This window comes from Manis pentadactyla, chromosome 6, assembly GCF_030020395.1.
Source record: "Manis pentadactyla isolate mManPen7 chromosome 6, mManPen7.hap1, whole genome shotgun sequence".
Lineage (NCBI taxonomy): Eukaryota > Metazoa > Chordata > Mammalia > Pholidota > Manidae > Manis > Manis pentadactyla.
The window spans coordinates 61706599-61732902 of NC_080024.1; the positions used below are offsets into that span (position 1 = coordinate 61706599).

At 36.1% G+C, this 26304-nt stretch overlaps 1 protein-coding gene across 2 annotated transcripts in view; it reads right to left on the reverse strand.

The window, feature by feature from the left end:
- Positions 1-1217: 1217 nt before the first annotated feature.
- Positions 1218-26304, reverse strand: part of SCRN3 (secernin 3) — a 42191-nt gene continuing 17104 nt past the window's right edge. For both annotated transcript variants that reach the window (XM_036876958.2, XM_036876960.2), the window contains 3 exons: positions 7991-8153; positions 6865-7045; positions 1218-4066 (listed from right to left, as the gene is read on the reverse strand). In XM_036876958.2, coding sequence (XP_036732853.2) covers positions 3896-4066; positions 6865-7045; positions 7991-8153 — 515 coding nt within the window. In that variant the 3' untranslated portion in view covers positions 1218-3895. The remainder of the gene's footprint in view (positions 4067-6864; positions 7046-7990; positions 8154-26304) is intronic.

Consider the following 26304-nt stretch of genomic DNA (forward strand, 5'->3'; position numbering starts at 1 on the left):
AATAACAATTACCAGAAAATTTCTAAGGGCAAGAAAAATGTAAAACTATTGTTTTACATGTTTCCTATGCAGCAGAATACAGCTCTTAGCTTCTGTCCCTTCGTGTCTCATATCAATTAAAATGTTAAATTAGACACTGAACATAGGTAGTCGTGTGATGAGTGATGGTTGGAAACACAGTTCACAATCAGAAATGTTACTACTGTTGTACAGGAAAAGACTGGATGATAAATTTCCAAAATTGGTATGATAAAAGCTTAAAGTAATTAATTAGAAAGAAAAACATTCACTCTGTAGAACCTATTTTTGGCAAGTTTTACAAAGGGAAACTAAATTTCCAAAATTCTAGGCTATATAATTATTTGTAGGGCAAAATTCTTCATTGAAGATTAATATATAAATTGATGTCTCCATCAAAGATCAAACTAGCTTTCTCTGAAATCCTGTTTATTAGATTATTCCTTTAGTTTACTACCTAGTGGTAAATAATAAACCACATGATTTAAGGGTTGACTCCAAAAAAGCTTAATTTCAACTACAATATTTTTATTCTTAAGAAACACATTAAATTTAAGAAAACCTTACATTTTCTAAAATATACTACAAGGCATTAATTAACCACACAAAGCCCAAATACCATATTGGATTTATAGAGTGAAAGTCTCCAAAACTATTTAATGTATTAACTTACATATCCTTATAATAATCCTTATCTTTGAGAGGTTATTATTCCCATTTTGAGTATGGAAAAAGGCGACAGGTTCACCTGAGACCTATCAAAGACTATCAAGTTGTACAGATAGACTGTCTACCTAATTTTCTCAACTTTACAAGCAGAGAAGAGGACCGTGTAAATTATTCCATCAGCATTGAATGATCATTTAACAAATATTCAATGAACATCAAGCTTGTGCCAGACATGATGTTGAACAATAAGCACACACAAAAATATGGTTCCTATCCTCATGAAGTTTCTACTGTATTGTGAGAGACAGATATTAAACATATAATTATACTTGTGATCAAGAGCACATATGGCTTTCAGAGTATGTAACAAGAAAACTTGACCTTGTGGTGCAGGGACAACTTCCCTAAGGAAGTCATGTTTCAGCAAAACTCTAAAGGATGAAAAGAACTACTTGAATAAAGGGAAGCACATGAAAACGGTCCAAGCAGAGGGTACAGCCATCATAAAGGAACTGTGCATATTCAAAGTCTTGAAAGAACAGCAAGGTAAAAACTTTAATAATGGCGAAAGTATAATAACATAGATGGGGTAGATCAGCAGGATCATGTTGGTATTTGCTAAGGATTGGGACTTACTTATCTCAAAAAAAGTTATTTAAGACTCAACAGTAAGAAAATGAACAACTTAATTTTTTAAATGAGCATAAGAGCCAAACAGATACCTCACCAGAGAAGATTTACATATGGCAAATAGGCATATTACAAGATGCTCTCCTTCACATGGCATCAGGGAAATACAAATTAAAACAGTGAGTTACCACTACACACTTATACGGCCACAATGCAGATCACTGACAACATCAAATACTAGTAAGGATGTGAAACAATGGTAGGAAGACAAAATGGTAGTCACTTCGGAAACAGTTTGGCAGTTTCTTACAAAATTAAACATACTCTTACCACACTGTCTAGACTCAGGCTGCTGGGTATTTACCCAGATGAGTTGAAAATGTACATCTATACAAAAGCCTACATACAGACATTTATAGCAGCTTTACTTAAAATTGCCAAAACATGGAAGCAAACAAGATGGCCTTCAGTAGTGGATATCAGCATCTAAAATATTCATACAATGGAACATTATTCAACACTAAAAAATAAGCTATCAAGCCATGAAAAAACATGGAGGAATCTTAAATGCTAAGTACTAAGTAAGTTAATGAGCCAATCTGAAAAGGCTGAATATAATAAGATTCCAACTATATGCCATTCTGGAAAAGACAAAACTATAGAGACCATAAAAAGATCAGTGGCTGCCAGGAGTTACGGGGAGGGAGTGATGAGTAAGTGGCACAGAGCTACTGAGGGCAGTGAAACTGCTCTCTGTATGGTCCTATGATTGTGGACATGTCATTATACATTTGTTCAAACCCACAGAACATACAGTGAGTGAGTGAGCCCTAATGTAAACTATAGATTTTGGAGGACAATGATGTGTCAATGCAGGTGTATCAGTTGTAACAAGTGTACCACTCTGGTTTGAGATGCTGATAGGTGGGGGTGGGGACAAAGGGTATATGGGAACTCTGTACTTTCTGTTCTATTTTGCTGTAAACCTAAAACTGCTCTGACAAAGTCTATTTTTTTAAAGTTTTTAGGAGAGAAATTAATGATCAGATTTAAATTTTTAATAAATCACTACAGTGGAAAGAGATAAAAATAAAAAATGGATGTAGAAGAAGTTAACTTCAGTGGTCCAGGTGAGAGATGGTGCTAGTTTGGTTAAGGATGGTGTTGAAAGACAAAGTGCAAACATGCTGGCTCAGAGACAGAAGTAAGATTCTCTTGTCGCTTGATAAATCAATGAACTGCTTACCCTTAGTTTTCCTTATATATTAAAAAGAGAGGTGTATGGGGCTTGAACAAGGGTCTTCATGATTTAGGGAGAAAACTATCCCTGAACCACACATAAAGCAAATACAGATTTAAGTGAGTACTTGAGACAGATTTCTTTTGTAATTGCTGCCCTATATTAGACAAGAGCAGTAATACCAGATTATAGTTTTTATGAGAGAACTTTAAGAACAGGTTACAGTTTTTATGAGAGAATTTTACAATAATTTCTTGTACACTCTTTAAATATAATGATCCATGACTTTAGCAATACTCTTAATTGCAATATTAGTGACCAAAAAATATGAAAATGTAATAAAATAACAAAAATGGACATTTCTAGAAACCAATAGTGTTATTTTGAGTTGGATTTTTCTTTCTTTATGTTTGCAACTTTGAGTCTTAGTTATCTCTGTGCAACTTTAACAAAGTTTTATAAACTTTAGGCAGATATTACTCATAATGTTCCTAATATATTATTCATATAATGTTCTTAATGTTCATAATACACTAATAATTTTATTTAATTTCAACTATCTCATTCCTGTTCCCATTTTCCCTGAGTGAACAAATGTAAAAGACAAGAGAGATTTGAGACACAGAAACAGTGTTTCCTATGGTCTTGGTTCCTTTATCCCATTTCCTAATCTCCCAGACAAGCTTTTCTAAAAACATTAACATAAAAGCCTATTAAGGGGCATGGCCAAAAAAATGCTAGATAATTAGAGCTAAAGACTCACTGGTCAGCCAGTTCTTGACAAGGAGCATATCTGAATTTATCAGAAGTGCATTCACAGAATTAATACACTGTAATAAGAATGTGTAGATCTAGAAAATTTTGTTAGAGCCAATTAATATTTGCCTAAAGCACAAAAACTCATTACTTGAGACAAAATTTTCCATTACTAAAGAAAAATCTGCTTTGTTGTAACTGAGAAATTTATTTGAGGACAGTACATAATTATTATAAACATAAATCCATGCATTATTTTAATGTTTCATGCTTTATGCACAATTGAGTATTCAATTATTGTGATTTCAAAAAAGATACTGTGGCCAAAAAAATAATTACCAGTCAGTACCTGAAGTAATAATACCTGGCTATCCATGATATATGTGTTCAATTCCAATGTTATTTTCTTTCTCAATATCTCAAGAAGACTACATGTAGTTCTAATAGTTATTTAATAGTTATCTAATGGCTATCATTTGCATGCTATTGAAGAACAATCAGATCTGCTCAAACTAGGTTTATATCATTTACGAAGGTGATAGATTCTGACTCTGAGGGAGACTGATGACATTTATATGATCACTAAGAACTAATATTTGACTTATAAATTCTAATTTCATCTTTTACACACTGAGGAAAGAGATGAACAGCTTTATCCACATCGAGATGCTTGTTTTGAAGGATAGATTCCATCTCTTTGAATAGTTCTTTCTCCAGTTTCTTCATGCTATCCAACATTGTTTTGGCTTTTTCCTGAACAAAAAAATAAACATAAACAAACACACACACACATGCATGCACACACACAAGTCTAACCAAATTCCAGCCACCTCTGCAGACAGGGTTTTATTCATTCTGGTTTCTATTCCTGGTTTAATTCTCCTTCTTCTATTCTTCAGATATAGAAGGAATAAAATTCTTTGGGAAAAATCATTGTTCTAGATTGAGTTAATATATCAACCCCAAATTGTTAACTTTTAGTGGAAAACATTATAATAATTACATAGGTTTAGTCTGTAAGCAGAAACCTAAAAGACAAATGAGGACAATTGAAAGCCTGGCATTATGTGTACATGGGGAAGTTTGTGAAAATTGAGTCCAAGATATTTCTATGAATTTGGATAATCCATTTAAAACCAGTACTACCAGATTAAACAAGGGAAATAAAACAATGTTGTTCAAGAGAAAGAGCAACTACAAGAAAAACATTTTCTCAATGACTCCTTGTTTCGAGTAGAAAAAAGGTCATGACTCTTCCAGTAAGGAGGAAATTCTAAGTTATTGATGAATTAGCATGATCCATTATCAGATAGGTACCAAGAGAAAAAGTATATAAGAATAAATTTACTATAAAGTGAGCATAATTTTAAAAGTTTGACTCATTATGGGGCAGAACTCCACAAAACAAAGATTCTTAACATGCACTTCAATGTGAAATAGTGATTTTTTTTCCTGAAGAAACTGCATTTCTTATCAGTGGGACAAAATGTATGTTTGTCTATAAAAGGCATTGGAGTAATTGGCTGTCTCTTTGTAAAACAAAGTTAGAGTCTTTACTTCATAAGATACACAAAATTGCAGATGAATTTAAGAACTAAATTTTTTTTCAAACACACATACATACTGGAAGACAATAGATAAGTTACATTTATTTTGAGGTGAGGCAGGCCTCTGAAACATGAAATCAAGATGCCTTAAAGAAAACATATATAGTTGACTAAACTTAAAACTTGTCTGCCAAAAAAAGTTAAATAAACAAACTGAGATTGAAACTTTGCAATATAACAAAGACTTAAGATTGCCTCTTTGAGGCACAAAATAACCAAGAATTAATTGAAAACTAGGCAATGTAAAAGAATAGGCAAGTCATTTAAGAGGAAATACTAATGGTCAATAAACACATGGGAAGATTTTCAACCTCATTAGTAATCAAGAAATGTAAATTAAAACTACCTTAGGATTGAGTATCCCTAAGACACAAAAGTAGTTATTTAGAGCCAGAACTCAAAGCTGGGTCTTTGTTTTCCCTCAAATTCTGTTGCCTTTCTACTACTTCAGGCTGTCAACCAAAATAGTAACAGCTTTAAAACTTTTATTTCAATATTACTTAGAAAAATATCAATCAGCAATTCGGTTTAGCAAGCATTTAATAGTAAGTCTACAAAACCCCTCATGTCCCTAAAGCAGTACTGAAGGGGAAAGGGAACTGACAGCTCTTGAGAACTATTAGCACAACAATCAGGGCAGAGTGGGGGCTGCTCTGGGAGACTGAGGGAAAAATTCCTCCAGAGCGGACCCTCTTGAAGCATATCCCTAAGGATCTTCAACAAAAGCAAAGACCAGGGGGCTCATCATTTCTCACAGTGCTGTACTGAGAAATGGATGACACCTTTGCTGGGTGGATGGGCCCTAGTCAGCACACTTAATGGGCTCCCAGAACATACTGTTTGCCTCTCACTCCATGCCAACAGCCTACTAAAAGTGCTTACACTGTAGGTCACAAGTGAAAACAAATTGGTTCTAGATAAAGAAGAGCTTTTAAAGTATCAAGAATTCATGGCAAATAGGAGGTCTGAACAGAGTTCTCCGATTTAAACATAAGCAAGATGGTGAGGGAAAGGCATGGCAACTATGCAAACACACTACAGACAAAAGTAAGCAAGCAAACAATTACCCAGAGAAAGGTTCATTTAATTCATTGAATGTAGAAAGAATGGAAATGTATATACCTTGACAAAGTAAAAGAATTATAAGCAATAAAAATCAGGAGCTGGTAGAAACAGGTGAGAAAAGGTGTAATGGCCAATCTTTTCCTTCACAGAAGGGAATCGGTTGATGGTTCTGTGAAAAGACTTTCAGGTAGCCCTTCCATTGCCTTCTAATCTACTTTCTATCTTTGGGGTGGACAGGGAAGCAGGCAGAAGGGCTAAAGAAGTATGGACACTACAAAATTATTTGTCTATCTGCCTATCTGCCCCCAATAATATATCTGCTTATTTCTGGATATGAGATTTTGGTAATGGTAATCTTCTATAATGCTCACACTTTAAACTAATAAGTATTTATCACTTTTCTAAAACTCCAACTCATTATTTTAAGTCTGTGAGTATTAAGTCACTTTCAGCTAAAATTAATCTGAGGCTATACAGGTTAACTGCCCTCCAGTGGCTTTGTCATTTTTGGTATGAGATATATAGCAAGCAAGCTGCTTAAACTCTCCAAGTCTCAGATTCCTTATCAATAAAATGGGATAATAATAGTACCTACCTCATAAAGTAGCTGTGAAGATTAAATGAGATATTCCATGTAACAGTACCCATGGTGCTCAGTGTGGAGTAAATGCTCAAAAAATGTTAGCTATTGTTATGTGTAATAGATTCACACTATTTTAACTGTCATTTTTAACCAAAGGTCAAAAATATTATAGTTCTACTATAGTTTAAGCATCCAAACAACTTTTAAACCTATTTTTATGTGAAGGAAGGAAAGAAAGCTGAACTTCAGCTGAAATTTTAAGGTATTCTTAATGATAAACTATAATCTAATCATACCTCTTTATTATCTATGACTTCTAATGCCTGTTGATGTTTTTGGTAGAGTGGGTGTCTTCTATCAGGCTTAATCTTAAAATGTGGCTTCTCTGTATCTGGATCTTCAAGTTCAAATGTTGGTGAACTGGTGTCCAACAGTTGTGAAATATTTGGCACAAATATGAAAGGCTTAAAAACAGATCTAGAAGAAAAGGTCTTTGTTAATAAAATTGCCATGTGGGAATATAAAAGTATTCAGATTCATTCTAAATCTTCTAGGATTCCCTCTAGTGAGAAGTTTCTATTAATTTATCACATACTAATTGTTCCTATCATACTAGTTATATCATGCTTCTCTTCCCTGGTACACTGGAGTCTCCTTAGGGGTAGAGGACTACGTATTATTTAGCCTTGTATTCCCAGGAACAAAGGGCCTGACAAAAACAGTGTTAAGTGAAATTATAGTTCTTCATTTCTACTGCACACTCCACAGGTGGAAGATTAGAACAATCCTCAATATTATAAACTAAGGATTAGGATTTGGGATGAAAATCATCAGCAGTATTAATAGAGTTCACAAGTGTCATTCCATTGTCTCAAAAATATATTTAATGATATGAAAGACTATAATACTAAGAAATAATGAATATAAACAAGATCATTTCTAAATGTAATATGCACTAAGTTTTGTAAGAAATACTAATGACTTTAATCAAAAGTCTATAAATCTATTAAAACATAACTATTGATACTCTAAGTTTTATATGTATGTATTTTCTAATATGAGTGCATAAGTAACTACTTTAATCCAGCACAACTACATCATTTAACCTTTTTATTGTTATTAATCATCTAGTATTGTAATACTGAAATCTATCCAAGAAAACCTATTTTCTTTTCTTGAAAATTTTAGATATATTTGAGGAAAGAGGGCATAGGGATAACTGCATACATGAAACTATTAACATTTTCATCCCATAAGAATGAAAAAAGCGTGGCAGTTACACACATATGGAAGACTAAAACCTGAAGAGAAAATGCATCCAAAAATTGTCATTCTTGTGTAACAAAAATTTAGACTGACAAAATCATCAACAGACTAATGACATGACTACACCCTAATCCCTTCTGGTTTTTGTGACTTTACCTCTCAGGATCAGGAGTCCCTGTAAAGAAGTGAATGCAAGGAAGTTTGGAGTCTTGAGGTAAGATAGAAACCATGCTTGCAGTGGTCAGGAATTCGCCCTCCATGTTAATGCCACTTGGTTTATCTCGGAGAATTTCCATCATTGTTTCAGAAGTTATGTTTCCTAGGGAAATAATTTTAAAAACCATCAAATACATGTGAATTTGCAGGTTGGTATCCTGCAAATATGAAGCAACTGCTTTCTCCATTGACAATATATAACGAGATATTGTCTACCTATAAATTAGAAATGGACTATAAGCAAACCTTGTACCATAACTGTTAAACTCATTCCACTGTTGCAAGGAAGATAATTGTTTTAAAAATAATAAATAAACAAAATTTCAAATCCGTTTTAGTAAGCAAATTCTATGTAAGTTCCAAAGAAGTTATCAATGCAAAATTCAATCTCACCTTTCTACCAATAGTTTTATCATCCATGACACTGCCTAAACCACAAAACAGTGGTTTTTTAATTCTATCATTCCTTTTATTAACTTGCTTTCTCTCCTCAATTAGAGCTACTTCATTATTCTACAATACAGTTTGTATAGGTCAGGAAAGATACATTATTTTTTCTTTTCCTTTAATTTCTAATTTTCAAAGTAAGGACTTGTTGCCTATTGCTATGAAAATATGTTCCCCTTAAAAAATCATATGTTGGAGGGAGGAGCCAAGATGGCGGGGTGAGTTGGGCAGCGGAAATCTCCTCCCAAAACCATATTTATTTTTTAAAATACAACAAATACAACTAATCCTAAAAGACAGACCAGAGGATACAGTACAACAGCCAGGCTACATCTGCATCTTCGAGAACCCAGTGCCTCACGAAGGGGGTAAGACACAAGCCGCAGCCCGGCGGGACCTGAGTGAAACCCCTACCTCAGCTCCCCAGCGGGAGGAGAGGAGTTGGAGCGGGGAGGGAGTGGGAGCCCAGGACTGCTAAATACCCAGCCCTAGCCATCCGCACCAGGAGCACAGACACACACTGCATGGTGTGCTGGATATTAAAACGGGACAGTAAGACCTGTGAGCGGGTCCCCACAGCCGGCTCCCCTGGGACAAAAGAAAAGCGAGTGCTTTCTGAAAGACTTAAAGGGACAGGGACCCCACAGCTGGATGGAAGCACCCTGGGACACTTAGCCCAGCAGCTGGGAATCCTGGGAAAATTCAGGTGCTCAAGACCCCTGGGAGGCAGCACAGCTCTGAAGCCTCTCACAGCAATAAACAGCCTCCAGTCCATTGCCCCTCCAGCACATCCCCGCCATAGCAGGGGAGCAGCCTGAGAGCGGCCGCGCCCACAGCAACTGCCCAGAGACCCCTCCGCAGCTGCCCAGGCCACACTCAGAGGCCCCGCCGGCACAAGGCAACCCACCACAGACAGAGGAAGCTGGGACAGGGCGCAAAGGGTTGCCATTCTCACAGGAGAGCACACCGGGCATGCCTGCCTCTCCCCGCGGGGCTCTGGGCTGCCCTGACAACAACCCCGAACATGGCAGCTCAGAAAAAAAACCAGAAGCTGCTCCCTGTCTGTGGGATGTTGTTCTCCCAGCTGACACATGCACCAACTGCCCACAACTACCTCTATAGCCATGAAAAGGGAGAAGAATCTGATCCAGTCAAGAATCACCCAGACAACCCCTGAGAGGGAATCTGGGGAGATAGATTTAACCAATCTTCCTGAAAAATAATTCAAAATAAAGGTCATAACCATGCTGATGGACCTGCAGAGAAATATGCAAGAGCTAAAGGATCAACTTAGGAGGGAGAATACAGAAATAAAACAATCTCTGGAAGGACTTGAGAGCCAACTGGATGAGGTGCAAGAGGCTATTAATGGAATAGAAATCAGAGAACAGGAACACAGAGAAGCTGACACAGAGAGAGATAAAAGGATCTCCAGGAATGAAAGAATATTAAGAGAAATGTGTGACCAATCCCAACCGAACAATATTCACATTATAGGGGTAACAGAAGAAGAAGAGAGAGAAAAAGGGATAGAAAGTGTATTTGAAAAAATAATTGCTGAAAATTTCCCCAAACTGAGGGAGGAAATAGTCTCTCAGACCATGGAAGCCCTCAGAACTCACAACACAAGGGACCCAAGGAGGACAACAACAAGATACATAATAATTAAAATGGCAAAGATCAAGGCCAAGGACAGAACATTAAAGGCAACCAGAAAGAGAAAAAACGTCACCTACAAAGGAAAACCCATCAGGCTATCATCAGATTTCTCAACAGAAACCTTACAGGCCAGAAGAGAATGGCATGATATATTTAATGCAATGAAACAGAAGGGCCTTGAACCAAGGATACTGTATCCAGCACAATTATCATTTAAATTTGAAGGAGGGATTAAACAATTTCCACATAAGCAAAAGTTGAGGGAATTTGCCTCCCACAAACCACCCCTACAGTGTATTTTAGAGGACTGCTCTAGATGGAAGCACTCCTAAGGCAAAGTGGATGTCACCAGAGAAAATAAAATCACAACAAAGAAAGCAGACCAACCAAAAACTAACTGAAGGTAAAAAATAAAATCAACTACTCATAAAAGCAGTCAAAGAAAACACAGAAGAGCACAGAATAAAACACCTAACATAAAGAATGGAGAAGGAAGAATAAGAAGGGAGAGAAATAAAGAATCTTCAGACTGTGTTTATAATAGCTAAGCAAGTTAAGTTAGACGGTTACATAGTAAAGAAGCTACCCTTGAACCTTTCATAACCACAAATCTAAAGCCTGCAATGGCAAAATATACATATCTTTCAATAATAACCCTAAATGTAAATGGACTGAATATACCAATCAAAAGACACAGAGTAATAGAATGGATAAAAAAGCAAGACCCATCTATATGCTGCTTACAAGAGACTCACCTCAAACTCAAAGACATGCACAGACTAAAGTCTAGGGATGGAAAAAGATATTTCATGCAAACAATAGGGAGAAAAAAGCAGGTGTTGCAGTACTAGTATCAGACAAAATAGACTTCAAAACAAAGAAAGTAACAAGAGATAAAGAAGGATATTACATAATGATAAAGGGCTCAGTCCAACAAGAGGATATAACCATTATAAATATATATGCACCCAATACAGGAGCACCAACATATGTGAAACAAATACTAACAGAATTAAAGGAGGAAATAGAATGCAATGCATTCATTTTAGGAGACTTCAACACACCACTCACTCCAAAGGACAGATCAACCAGACAGAAATTAAGTAAGGACACAGAGGCACTGAGCAACACACTACAACAGATGGACCTAACAGACATTTAAAGGAATCTACACCCAAAAGCAACAGGATACACATTCTTCTCAAGTGCACATGGAACATTTTCCAGAATAGACCACATACTAGGCCACAAAAAGAGCCTTAGTAAATTCAAAACGATTGAAATTCTACCAACCAACTTCTCAGATCACAAAGGTATAAACTAGAAATAAATTGTACAAAGAAAACAAAAAGGCTCACAAACACATGGAGGCATAACAATATGCTCCTAAACAATCAATGGATCAATGACCAAATTAAAATAGAGATCAAGCAATATATGGAGACAAATGACAACGGCAAAAAGCCCCAACTTCTGTGGGTCACAGTGAAAGCAGTTCTAAGAGGAAAGTATATAGCAATCCAGGCCTATTTAAAGAAGGAAGAACAATCCCAAATGAATAGTCTAAAGTCACAATTATTGAAATTGGAAAAAGAACAAATGAGGCCCAAAGTCAACAGAAGGAGGGATATTATAAAGATCAGAGAAGAAATAAATAAAATTGAGAATAAAACAATAGAAAAATTCAATGAAAGCAAGAGCTGGTTCTTTGAGAAAATAAACAAAATAGATAAACCCATAGCCAGACTTATTAAGAGAAAAAGAGAATCTACACACATAAACAGAATCAGAAATAAGAAAAGAAAAATCACGACGGACCCCACAGAAATACAAAGAATCATTAGAGAATACTATGAGAAGGTATATGCTAACAAGCTGGAAAACCTACAAGAAATGGGCAATTCCTAGAAAAATACAACCTTCCAAGACTGACCAATGAAGAAACAGAAAATCTAAACAGACCAATTACCAACAACGAAATTGCAGCGGTAATCAAAAAACTACCCAAGAAAAAAAACCCCAGGCCAGATGGATTTACTGCGGAATTTTATCAGACATACAGAGAAGACATGATACCCATTCCCCTAAAAGTTTTCCAAAAATAGAAGAGCAGGGAATACTTTCAAACTCATTCTATGAAGCCAACATCACCCTAATACTAAAACCAGGCAAAGACCCCACCAAAAAAGAAAATTATGAACCAATGTCCCTGATGAACATAGATGCAAAAATACTCAACAAAATATTAGCAAACTGAATTAAAAAATACACCAAGAGGTTCATACACCTCAAATGACAAATGATCAAGTGGGATTCATCCCAGAAATGCAAGGATGGTACAACATTCAAAAATTCATCAACATCATTCACCACATCAGCAAAAAGATGGACAAAAACCACATGATCATCACCATAGATGCTGAAAAAGCATTCAACAAAATTCAACATCCATTCATGATAAAAACTCTCAACAAAATAGGTATAGAGGGCAAGTACCTCAACATAATAAAGGCCATATACGACAAACCCACAGCCAACATCACACTTAACAGCAAGCTGAAAGCTTTTCCTCTAAGATCAGGAACAAGACAGGGATGCCCACTCTCCCCACTGTTCTTCAACATAGTATTGGAGGACCTAGCCATGGCAATCAGACAAAACAAAAAATACAAGGCATCCAGATTGGTAAAGAAGTCCAACTGTCACTATTTGCAGATGACATGACATTGTACATAAAAATCCATAAAGACTCCACTCCAAAATTACTAGAACTAATATCGGAATTCAGCCAAGTTGCAGGATACAAAATTAATACACAGAAATCTGTTGCTTTCCTATACACTAACAATGAACTAGCAGAAAGAGAAATCAGGAAAACAATTCCATTCGCAACTGCATCAAAAAGAATAAAATACCTAAGAATAAACCTAACCAAGGAAACGAAAGACCTATACCCTCAAAACTACAAGACACTCTTAAGAGAAATTAAAGAGGACAATAACAAATAGAAACTCATCCTGTGCTCTTGGCTAGAAAGAATTAATATTGTCAAAATGGTCATCCTGCCTAAAGCAGTCTGCAGATTCAATGCAATGCCTATCAAAATATGAACAGCATACTTCAACAAACTGGAACAAATAGTTCTAAAATTCATATGGAACCACAAAAGACCCTGAATATACAAAGCAATCCTGAGAATGAAAAATAAAGTGGGGGGTATCTTGCTTCCCAACTTCAAGCTCTAATACAAAGCCACAGTAATCAAGACAATTTGGTACTGGCACAAGAACAGAGCCACATACCAGTGGAACAGAATAGAGACTCCAGATATTAACCCAAACATATATGGTCAATTAATATATGATAAAGGAGCCATGGACATACAATGGGGAAATGACAGCCTCTTCAATAGCTGGTGTTGGCAAAACTGGACAGCTCCATATAAGAGAATGAAACTGGATCATTGTCTAATCCCATAAACAAAAGTTAATTCAAAATGGATCAAAGACCTGAATGTGAGTCATGAAACCATAAAACTCTTAGAAAAAAACATAGGCAAAAATCTCTTGGACATAAACATGAGCAACTTCTTCATGAACATACCTCCCCGGGCAAGGGAAACAAAAGCAAAAATGAACAAGTGGGACTATATCAAACTGAAAAGCTTCTGTACAGCAAAGGACACCATCAATAGAACAAAAAGGCATCCTACAGTATGGGAGAATATATTCATAAATGACATATCTGATAAAGGGTTGACATCCAAAATATATAAAGAGCTCAGACACCTCAACAAACAAATAGCAAATAATCCAATTTAAAAATGGGCAGAGTTGCTGAACAGTTCTCCAAAGAAGAAATTCAGATGGCCAACAGACACATGAAAAGATGCTCCACATCCCTAGACATCAGAGAAATGCAAATTAAAACAACAATGAGATATTACCTCACACCAGTAAGGATGGCCACCATCCAAAAGACAAATAACAAAAATGTTGGTGAGGTTGTGGAGAAAGGAGAACCCTCCTACACTGCTGGTGGGAATGTAAATTAGTTCAACCTAATTTTTGTGGAAACCTAAAAATTAGTTCAACCTAAAATTGTGGAAAGCAGTATGGAAGTTCCTCAAAAAACTCAAAATAGAAATAGCATTTGACCCAGGAATTCCACTTCTAGGAATTTAACCTAAGAATGCTGCAGCCCAGTTTGAAAAAGACATATGCACCCCTATGTTTATTGCACCACTATTTACAATAGCCAAGAAATGGAAGCAACCTAAGTGTCCATCAGTAGATGAACGGATAAAGATGTGGTACATATACACAATGGAATATTACTCAGTCATAAGAAGAAAACAAATCCTACCATTTGCAACAACATGGATGGAGCTAGAGGGTATTATGCTCAGTGAAATAAGCCCAGCAGAGAAAGACAAGTACCAAATGACTTCACTCATATGTGGAGTATAAGAACAAAGAAAAAACTGAATGAACAGAACAGCAGCAGACTCAGAGAACCCAGGAATGGACTAACAGTTACCAAAGGGAGAGGGACTGGGGAGGATGGGTGGGAAGGGAGGGATAAGGGTGGAAGAGAAAGAGAGGAGGCATTATGATTAGCATGTATAATGGGGGGGTGCATAGGGAGGGCTGTGCAACACAGGGAAGACAAGTAGTGATTCTACAACATCTTACTACACAGATGGACAGTGAGTGGAATGGGGTTTGTGGGGGGGACTTGGTGATGGGGGGAGTCTAGTAAACATAATATTCCTCATGTAACTGTAGATTAAAGATACCAAAATAAAAATAATAAATTAAGTAAAATAAATCAATTTGAAATCAGTAACCTAAGCTTCCAACCTTAACAACAACAACAAAAATAGCAAATTAAGCCTAAAGGAAGCAGAAGGAAGGAAATAAAAAAGATAAGAACACAAACCAATGAACTGAAAGCAGAAATACAAAAAGTCAATGAAACGAAAAGTTGGTTCTTTGAAAAGATCAATAAAATACCTCCATGTATTAACAAACTTCCAGCCAGACTGACAGAAAAAGAGAAAGAACACAAATTATAAAATTACAGTATCAGGAATGAAACATTGGTATCATGACCAGACCCTGCACACATGAAAAGCATAAGGGAATACTACAAACAACTCTATACATATAGATTAAAAATTTGGAAGAAATGGACCAGTTCTTTGAAAAGCATATACTACCAAAACTCACTCAATATGAAATAGATAATATCCTCATAGCAATTTAAGAAATTCACTTTGTAGTTTAAAAACTCCCAGAAAAGAAACCTCCTGGCTCAGATCATTTCACTGAAGAATTCTATCAAGCATTTAAGGAAGAATTAACTCCAATTCTATGCACTCTCTTCTAGAAAATAATAAAGGAGGGAACATTTCCTGACTTATTTTATGAGGCAAACATTACCCTGACACCAAAACCAAGCAAAGACAGCACAAACAGAAGAAACAGATCAATATCTCTCATTTACACAAATGCAAAAAGCCTCAACAAAATATTGGCAAATAGAACCCAGAAATATATGAAAAGAATTATACACAATGACTAAGCTAGGCTTATTCCAGGGACCCAAGGCTGGCTCAGTGTTAGAAGATCAATGTAAACTACCATAGCAGTAGGCTGAAGAGAATCATATATCAATTGACACAAAAAGCATTTGATAAACTTCAACATCTATTCATGATAAAAATTCTCAGCAAACATGGAATAGAGAGAAACTTCCTCAATTTGATAAAGTTGATAAAATGAATCTACAAAAAGCTACAGCTAACACTATACTTAGTAATAAAAAACTAACTGCTTTCTTCCTAAGGCTGGGAACAAGACAAGGATGTCTGCTCTCACCATCTTATTCAGCATAATACTGGAAGTCCTAGCCAGCCCAATAAAGCAAGAAAAGGAAATAAAAACCATACAGATTGGAAAGCAAGAACTAAAACTGCCCCTATTTGTAGATGACATGATAGTCTATATAGTCTATATAGAAAATCCTCAGGAACCTCCCTGGAAAAAAAACCCAAAACTCCTAGAACCAATGTTAGTTTAGCAAGGTCACAGAATATAAGGTCAACATACAAAAAAGTAATTAAAACAATTTGAAATTTTGAAAAAAAAGTCATCATTAAGGAACAATTTAGTTAGGCTCTGTAGAAGAGAACTAGAAGCACTGTTCTCTTGTTTAGATTAAGACTGCAAATATTGTAGGTCCAACTTCCCTTCTAGAATCTATCCTAAAGAAATACTTTTGAAATGCAGACAGAACATAATAAATAAAGATGTTGACTACTGAAACATGATTTACAGTGGTAGAAAACTGGAAAACATTTAAATAGTGAACAATTCCATTCATTACCTGCCTTTGTCCTCTCCTTCACTAGTTACTATGTTCCAGAAAATCACAGACTCTATCCACATCTGCTGTTTGGTCCTGTGGTGTTTCCCAGGCCCCTTCTTCTTGGTTGGCCATCAAATCCAGTTTTTGTCCCTAAGGTCTTGTGAGACTGCCAAAAATATCTACTAAGTTTTTCAGGCTTATAGCAGCTACTTTCTGCTTGATTTCTGTGTCTAATCTTATATGTGTGCCACTTGGAAGTAAGTCAACAATTGCTTTAAGGAGAAATTGTGACATAGAAGGTCAGGCTCTTCTCAAAGTGTAGACAGTATTGTCTCAATCTCCTGGATCAAGGCCCTTCATGTGTTCACCCATGTCTTCAAACAATGGGTTTTATTCCTCCAGCTTTTATAATTATTCTTGGGGGGAGGTTAGTCTAATACTAACCACTACTCCATAACCAGAAGTAAAGTCCAACTCTGCTTTTAACCCCTCCAGGATTATACCTCCCATGTATTAAATATGCTAATCTCTTTTTACCCTCAAGTAGTATCAATTTCTTAAAACATGGTAATGAACATTCTTAAAACAAGTAATGAACATGGTAGACCCATACTGTAACAAGTACAGTTTAAACACACACACGCACAAAACATACAGTTCCTGCTATCAGATAAGGTATTTCAGATATTTTATATGGAAATGTTTAATTATGGCATTAAAATTAGTTATAAAGAAACAGATAATTTCACTTCACATAGTTGGTTGACCACAGGTAATTGTTTCCTCTTGCCCAATACCCTACTACAATAACAGTAAAGAAATAAAAAATAACTCAGAATGACAAAGAATACATGAAAAGCAAGAATTTCCCCCTATTTCCATGATGTATGGAAACAACTTAAAAGAGAAAGCTTACAGCAAGTCTGTATCCAAACTGACTTTGTGACATTTCAAATTAAAATTGACATCCATATAAAATAATCTAATGTTCCACCCTCAGTTAATCATGCAAGCTACAGATTTTGTTAATAGTAAATTTTCAGTTTCTCTGTACTATAACTATGACTTCAAATTCAAGAAAATTTATAGATAAGTTGTTACAGAACAGTATCTTTCTGTTAATTTTGAGAAAATACAGGAAGAAAAAAAGGGTATACCTGAAAACAGCCCTTAATATTAAACTAAACAATAAATCAAAAGCCTACCATCCACACCTATCTATAGACACATAGCTTCTGCACCTAGTGAGATTTTAAGATGATTCAAATCTAAATTCCTATAAATGGCAAGTTTTAATGAAAACAGTGTCAGACCCATAACACTTAGATAATACAGGTATTATGAAAATGTTTTCTGTATTCAAAACCTACAATTCTCAAAATGAAAGGAGGATTTATATGATCACTTCAGTAGGAATAGCTATAAGTAATCCACTAGCAAGCATTGAATAAGTACTGAGACTGCAGTAGCAGGGTTCACTAAAATGAATGCAAAACATAGGGTACAATTCCATTGCAATTTAAACTAGTTATTTAAAATACATCAGTGAATATAGATACAATTTGGATATACATGCAGCACAGTTAACAGCTATCAGGTAGGGATGGATAGTTGAAAAGAAAAGAGGTAGGCTCTTCCATCTAGAAAAATCACAGGAAAAATTAACCATAATGTAGACAATTTTCTGTGAAAGTATTGGAAAGACATTTATTCTTTTGGTAAAGCACAAAAAGGTGGATGAACTGTAACTTCATACTTGGAGGAAAAAATAAGTTTCATGTCAGACTCATCTATTATTATAATCATGTATGCATTTCATTATAACAACTAATTATGATGCAGTGGTAATTATAAATTTTCCTATTTTTCTTCATTTTATCCAATTACCCTAAACTTTAGGATTCTTGACACTTTCCTCTCCACCTCAATGTGTTGTTGTTCTTTTTTTTAATTGAAGTATAGTTGATACACAGTATTATATTGGTTTCAAGTATACAACACAGCAGCTCAACAGTTACATGTGTTGTTGTTCATCTTTTAAGAATACCTGCTAATTTGTGTCCTGAGCCTTTAAGTTTATTGCCAGAAAAAAAATTACACAACAGTGATCTTCGTTAAACTACCTGCAAATTAAAATTTAATTTAACTCAATTAATAATCTGTTGTGAATTTAATCAAAACCCACGTAAAAAACTCATGGAATATACTAGCATAACACAGGAGGTGCTGAGAGAAATGTAAGGAAAAATAAGAGAGTCCATTTTTTTTGGTTTCATAGAAGAGCACAAACACAGTTTCCTCATTTGTAACATGAAGATAATACCTACTTCACATGGTTGCTTAAAAAGATAATGTAATCACTCAGCACAGTGTCTGGCCCTTGATACACTTTTAATAAAGGGGAGTAGATATTCCTTCAACTTCTACTCTGTCTTTTACAATAATAGTAAGTCTAAAATTAAAATCCTTAGAATAACATATTTTAGCATTTTCTACATATCTATCCAGAGGGAAAAAAAAAGTTTAAATAACCTCCTCAGGAAATGACAAATACTAAGAAACTTTATAGAAACCCTTTTCCAATGATAAGCTATTCTTTTGGAAATCAATATATAGGTAGATAGTAAATATTTTGAAAATAATGATGTTGAGGCATTCTAAAAACATTTTGTCACACACTTTGCTATACCAAATAACTAAGATATAATTAATTTGTTTAATGAATACCTGAAAAACAAATATCAATCACTGGCTGATCTTTCTCTGAGTAGTTGCTTTCTGATTAATTTACAGAAATATTTTCTTTTTCAAGAGAAGAATATATCAATAACATTTTTTTTCCTGTGACCTCCCCCCCACACCATGTGTGCCAGTCATAATGCCCCTCAATCCCCCTCTCCCTCACTCCCAACCCACCGTTCCTCACCCTTCCCCTTTGGTAACCGCTAGTCCCTTCTTGGAGTCTGTGAGTCTGCTGCTGTTTTGTTCCTTCAGTTTCGCTTTGTTGTTATACTCCACAAATGTGTGAAATCATTTGGTACTTGTCTTACTCTGTCTGGCTTATTTCACTGAGCATAATACCCTCTAGCTCCATCCATGTTGTTGCAAATGGTAGGATTTGTTTTGTTCTCATGACTGAATAATATTCCATTGTGTATAGGTACCACATCTTCTTTATCCATTCATCTACTGATGGACACTTAGGTTGCTTCCATATGTTGGCTATTGTACATACTGCTGCGATAAACAGGGGTGAGCATGTCTTTTTGAATCAGGGATCTTGTTTTCTTTGGATACATTCCTAGGAGTGGAATTCCTGGGTCAAATGGTATTTCTAGTTTTAGGTTTTTGGGACATGTCTATATTGCTTTCTATAATGGTTGAACTAATTTACATTCCCACCAGCAGTGTAGGAAGGTTCCCCTTTCTCCGCATCCTCACCAGCATTTGTTGTTTCTTCTCTTTTGGATGTTGGCCATCCTAACTGGTGTGAGGTGATATCTCATTGTGGTTTTAATTTGCATTTCCTCGATGACTAGCAATGTGGAGCATCTTTTCATGTGCCTGTTGGCCATAGGACTTTCTTTGGAGAAGTGTCTGTTCATATCCATGGCCCATTTTTTAATTGGGTTATTTGCTTTTTGGATGTTGAGGCATGTGAGTTCTTGGAATATTTTGGATGTTAACCCCTTGTCGCTGGATATGTCATTAATGAATATTTTCTCCCATTCTCCCTTTTTGTTCTACTGGTGGTATCCTTTGCTGTACAGAAGCTTTTTAGTTTGATGTAGTCCCATTTGTTCATTTTTGCTTTTGTTTCCCTTGCCCAAGATGTGTTCAGAAAAAAGGTGCTAATGTTTATATTTAAGAGGTTTTTGCCTATGTTTTCTTCTAAGAGTTTTATGGTTTCAAGACTTACATTCAGGTCTTTGATCCATTTTGAGTTTACTTTTGTGTATTTTTATTAGCAGAATGACCCTTTCAGCAATTAATGCCACCCAATAATCTTCTAAATAAAAGTTATTTTTCTGGGTTTATACGCAAAGAGACAAAGGTATACTATAAATTATTTTTTAAGAGATGGTACTAACCAAATGTAAAATGGGAAAAAGATTAACAGTTAATCTGTTTAAAAATTACTGATTTTCAATGAACATAGGAATATGTCTAATCTCACTAATAAATCTATTTAAAGTTAAAAAGTATCATTTTTGCATACAAAATATATCAAGGTTAAACAAAAATAATAACCTTATATTAATAAATATATTAGGAAATGGGCACTCAAACACTGCTGGTGAAAATGTAAATTGATACAACTTTACTAGTGGCTATTTTAGCAACATGTTTCAAAAGCCTTAAAACATGCATATGCTTTGGCCCCACATTCTAATCCTAGGAACTTATTCTAGAAATATAATAATGGATATGAACATAAATAAGCTATAAGCATGTTACATAATCTTCAGTAATAAAAAACTGAAAACTTAAACAGATAATTGGTTAAAGTTTAATTCACATAATCAATCTTCACTATATGATGATTGAAATATAACCATATGGAGGGGGTGCTCAAGATGGTGGCATGAGTAGGGCAGTGGAAATATCCTCCCAAAACCATATACTTTGTTGAAAATACAGCAAATACAACTATTTCTAAAAGAGAGACCGGAAGATACAGCACAACAGCCAAGCTACATCAACATCTGCAAGAACTCAGCATCTCACAAAATTCTAAAAACATTTAGTCACAAACTTTCCTCTGCTATACGAAATAACTAAGATATAATTAATTTGTTTAATGAATACCTGAGAAACAAATATCAATCACTGGCTGATCTTTCTCTGAGTAGTTGCTCACAAAAAGGATAAGATACAAAGCCGTGACCAGGCAGGACCCAAGCACTACCCCCACCTCAGCTCAACAGCAGGAGGAAAAGAATCAGAGTGGAGAGGGAGTGGAAGCACAGGACTGCTAAATAACCAGCCCTAGTAATCTGCACCGGGAGCACAGACACATATCGCACAGTGTACTGGATATTAGAGAAATGGAAAAGTAAAATCTGAGATGGAGACTGCGAGAGGGTCCCCACAGCCAGCTTCCCTGGGACAAAAGAAAAGTTGGTGCTTTAAAAGTCTTAAAGGGACAAGGGTTTAACAGGTAGACAGACTCATCCCGGCACACTCAGCCCAGCAAGGAATCTTAAGGAACTTCAGGTGCCCCAAACCCCTGGGTGGCAACACAGCTCAGAAACCACTCACGGCGATAAGCAGCCTGCCATTCATTGCCACCCTGCTGGTGCCTGCCGTTCATTCCCACCCGCCGGCACTGCAAGCAAACCGGCTGACCGCCACTGCTGTGAACCAGCTGAGGAGCAGCCCCACCCACAGCAACCACAGAGTCTCCTCCAAGAGTGCAGCTAACCGGACCAGACCCAGAGGCTGCACCCATGTGCAGCTGCACGGCACAGGCAGAGGAGGCCGGGGCAAGGTCCGGAAGGCACGAAGGGGTGCTGCTCTCACATGAGAACACATGCAGTGCATCTGCAATCCCCCGGAGTGCCCGAGGATATCCCAAGGGCCGCTGTGCCTACAGCAGCTCAGGAAATTAACCCAGAGACTGCTCCCTGTGTGCAGATAAATGGCCCAGGCAACAGTGAAGGGCAAGGCAAACATCAAGCAGGAAAGGACTTTGTTCTCTGAGCTGATACACGCAACACCTGCCAGCGATCACTTCCATCACCATGAAAAGGCAGAAGAACTTGGTCCAGTCAGAATCACTTAAATAACCCCAGAGAGAGGGCCTGGTGAGATACATACAACCAATCTTCCTGAAAAAGAACTAAAAATATAATTCATAACCATGCTGATGAACCTGCATAGAAATATGCAAGAGCAAAGGGATGAAGTCTGGAGGGAGATAACAGAAATGTAACAATCACTAGAATGACTTAAGAGCCGAGTAGATGAGGTGCAAGAGACTGTTAATGGAATAGAAATCACAGAATATGAATACAGAGAAGCTGAAGCAGAGAGAAATAAAAGGATCTCTAGGAATGAAAGAATATTAAGAGAATTGTGTGACCAATCCAAACAGAACAATATTTGCATTATAGGGGCACCAGAAGAAGAAGAGAGAGAAAAAGGTAAAGTGTCTTTGAAGGAATAATGGCTGAAAACTTCCCCAAGCTGGGGAAGGAAATAGTCGCTCAGACCATGGAAGCCCACAGAACTCACAACACAAGGGACCCAAGGAGGACACCCCCAAGACATATAATAATACAAATGGCAAAGATCAAACATAAGGACAGAGTATTAAAGGCAGCCAGAGAGAGAAAAAAGATCACCTACAAAGGAAAACTCATCAGGCTATCATCAGACATCTCAACAGATACCTTACAGGTTTCTTAATGCAATGAAACAGAAGGGCCTTGAACCAAGAATACTGTATCTAGAAAAATTATCATTTAAATTTGAAGGAGGGATTAAACAATTTCCACATAAGCAAAAGTTGAGGGAATTTGCCTCCCAAAAATCACTTCTACAAGGTATTTTAAAGGGACTCCTCTAGTTGGAAGAACTCGTAAGGCTAAATAGATGTCACCAGAGAAAACAAAATCACACCAAAGGACACAGACCAACCAAACACTACCTAAAGGCAAAAAATAAAATCAACTATCCACAAAAGCAGTCAAAGGAAACACAAAACAGTACAGAATAAAACACCTAAGACATAAAGAGTGGAGGAGGAAGAGTAAGAAGAGAGAAATAAAGAATCATCAGACTGTGATTATAATAGCGTAACAAGTGAGTTAAAGTTACACGGTTAGATAGTAAAAAAGCTACCCTTGAACCTTTCGTAACCATGAATCTAAAGCCTGCAATGGCAATAACTACATATCTTTCAATAATAACCCTAAATGTAAATGGCCTGAATACACCAATCAAAACAAAATAAGTAAGGATACAGAGGCACTGAACAACACACAGAGTAAAAGAAAGGATAAAAAAGCAACATCCATATGCAATATGGAATTATGCAAACAATAGGAAGAAAAAAGCAGGTGTTGCAATAATTACATCAGACAAAATAGACTTCAAAACAAAGAAAGTAACAAGAGATAAAGAAGGACATTACATAATGATAAAGGGGTCAGTCCAACAAGAGGATATAAACATTATAAATATCTATGCATGCAACACAGGAGCACCTACATATGTGAAACAAATACTAACAGAATTAAAGGAGGAAATAGAATGCAGTGCATTCATTTTAGGAGACTTCAACACACCACTCACTCCAAAGGACAGATCCACCAGACAGAAAATAAGTAAGGATACAGAGGCACTGAACAACACACTAGAACGGATGGACCTAAGAGACATCTACAGGACTCTACACCCAAAAACAGTAGGATACACATTCTTCTCAACTGTACATGGAACATTTTCCAGAATAGACCATAAACTAGGCCACAAAAAGAGCCTCAGTAAATTCAAAAAGATTGAAATTCTACCAACCAACTTCTCAGATCACAAAGGTATAAAACTAGAAATAAATTGTACAAAGAAAGCAAAAAGGCTCACAAACACATGGAGGCTTAACAATATGCTCCTAAATAATCAATGGATCAATGACCAAATTAAACTAGAGATCAAGCAATATATGGAGACAAATGACAACAACAGTACAAAGCACTAACTTCTGTGGGATGCAGTGAAGGCAGTCCAAGAGGAAAGCATATAGCAATCCAGGCCTATTTAAAGAAGGAAGAACAATCCCAAATGAATAGTCTAAGGTCACAATTATTGAAACTGGAAAAAGAAGAACAAATGAGGCCCAAAGTCAGCAGAAGGAGGGACATAATAAAGATCAGAGTATAAATTTAAAAAATTGAGAAGAATAAAACAATAGAGAAAATCAATGAAAGAGCTGGTTCTTTGAGAAAATAAACAAAATAGATAAACCCATAGCCAGACTTACTAAGAGAAAAAGAGAATCTACACACATAAACAGAATCAGAAATGAGAAAGGAAAAATCATGACAGACCCCACAGAAATACAAAGAATTATTAGAGAATACTATGAAAATCTATATGCTAACAAGCTGGAAAACCAAGAAGAAATGAACAACTTCCTAGAAAAATACAACCTTCCAAGACTGACCAAAGAAGAAACAGAAAATCTAAAGAGACCAATTACCAGCAAAGAAATTGAATCAGTAATCAAAAAACTACCCATGAACAAAACTCCCTGGCCAGATGGATTCACTGCTGAATTTAATCAGACATATAGAGAAGACATAATACCCATTCTCCTTAAAGTTTTCCAAAAAATAGAAGAGGAGGGAATACTTCCAAACTCATTCTATGAAACCAGCATAACTCTAATACCAAAACGAGGCAAAGACCCCACCAAAGAAGAAAATTACAGACCAATATCCCTGATGAACATAGATTTAAAAATACTCAACAAAATATTAGCAAACCGAATTCAAAAATACATCAAGAGGATCATACACCATGATCAATTGGGGTTCATCTCAGGGATGCAAGGATGATACAACATTCGAAAATCCATCATCATCCACCACATCAACAAAAAGAAGGACAAAAACCACATGATCATCTCCATAGATGCTGAAAAAGCATTTGACAAAATTTAACATCCAGTCATGATAAAAACTCTCAGCAAAATGGGTATAGAGGGCAAGTACCTCAACATAATAAAGGCCATATATGACAAACCCACAGCCAACATGATACTGAACAGCGAGAAGCTGAAAGCTTTTCCTCTAAGATTGGGAACAAGACAGGGATGTCCACTATCCCCACTGTTATTCAATATAGTACTGGAGGTCCTAGCCATGGCAATCAGACAAAACAAAGAAATACAAAGCATCGAGATTGGTAAAGAAGAAGTCAAACTGTCACTATTTGCAGATGACATGATATTGTACATTTAAAAAAACCCTAAAGAATCCACTCAAAAACTACTAGAACTAATATCTGAATTCAGCAAAGTTAAGGATACAAAATTAATACACAGAAATCTGTTGCTTTCCTATACACTAACAATGAACTAGCAGAAAGAGAAATCAGGAAAACAATTCCATTCGCAACTGCATCAAAAAGAATAAAATACCTAAGAATAAACCTAACCAAGGAAACGAAAGACCTATACCCTCAAAACTACAAGACACTCTTAAGAGAAATTAAAGAGGACAATAACAAATAGAAACTCATCCCGTGCTCTTGGCTAGAAAGAATTAATATTGTCAAAATGGTCATCCTGCCTAAAGCAGTCTGCAGATTCAATGCAATGCCTATCAAAATATGAACAGCATACTTCAACAAACTGGAACAAATAGTTCTAAAATTCATATGGAACCACAAAAGACCCTGAATAGCCAAAGCAATCCTGAGAAGGAAGAATAAAGCAGGGTGTATCTCGCTTCCAACTTCAAGCTCTACTACAAAGCCACAGTAATCAAGACAATTTGGTACTGGCACAAGAACAGATCCATAGACAAGTGGAACAGAATAGAGAGTCCAGATATTAACCCAAACACATATGGTCAAGTACTATATGATAAAGGAGCCTGCACATACAATGGGAAAATGACAGCCTCTTCAACAGCTGGTGTTGGCAAATCTGGACAGCTACATGTAAGAGAATAAAACTGGATCACTGTCTAACCCCATACCCAAAAGTAAATTTGAAATGGATCAAAGACCTGAATGTAAGTCATGAAACCATAAAACTCTTAGTAAAA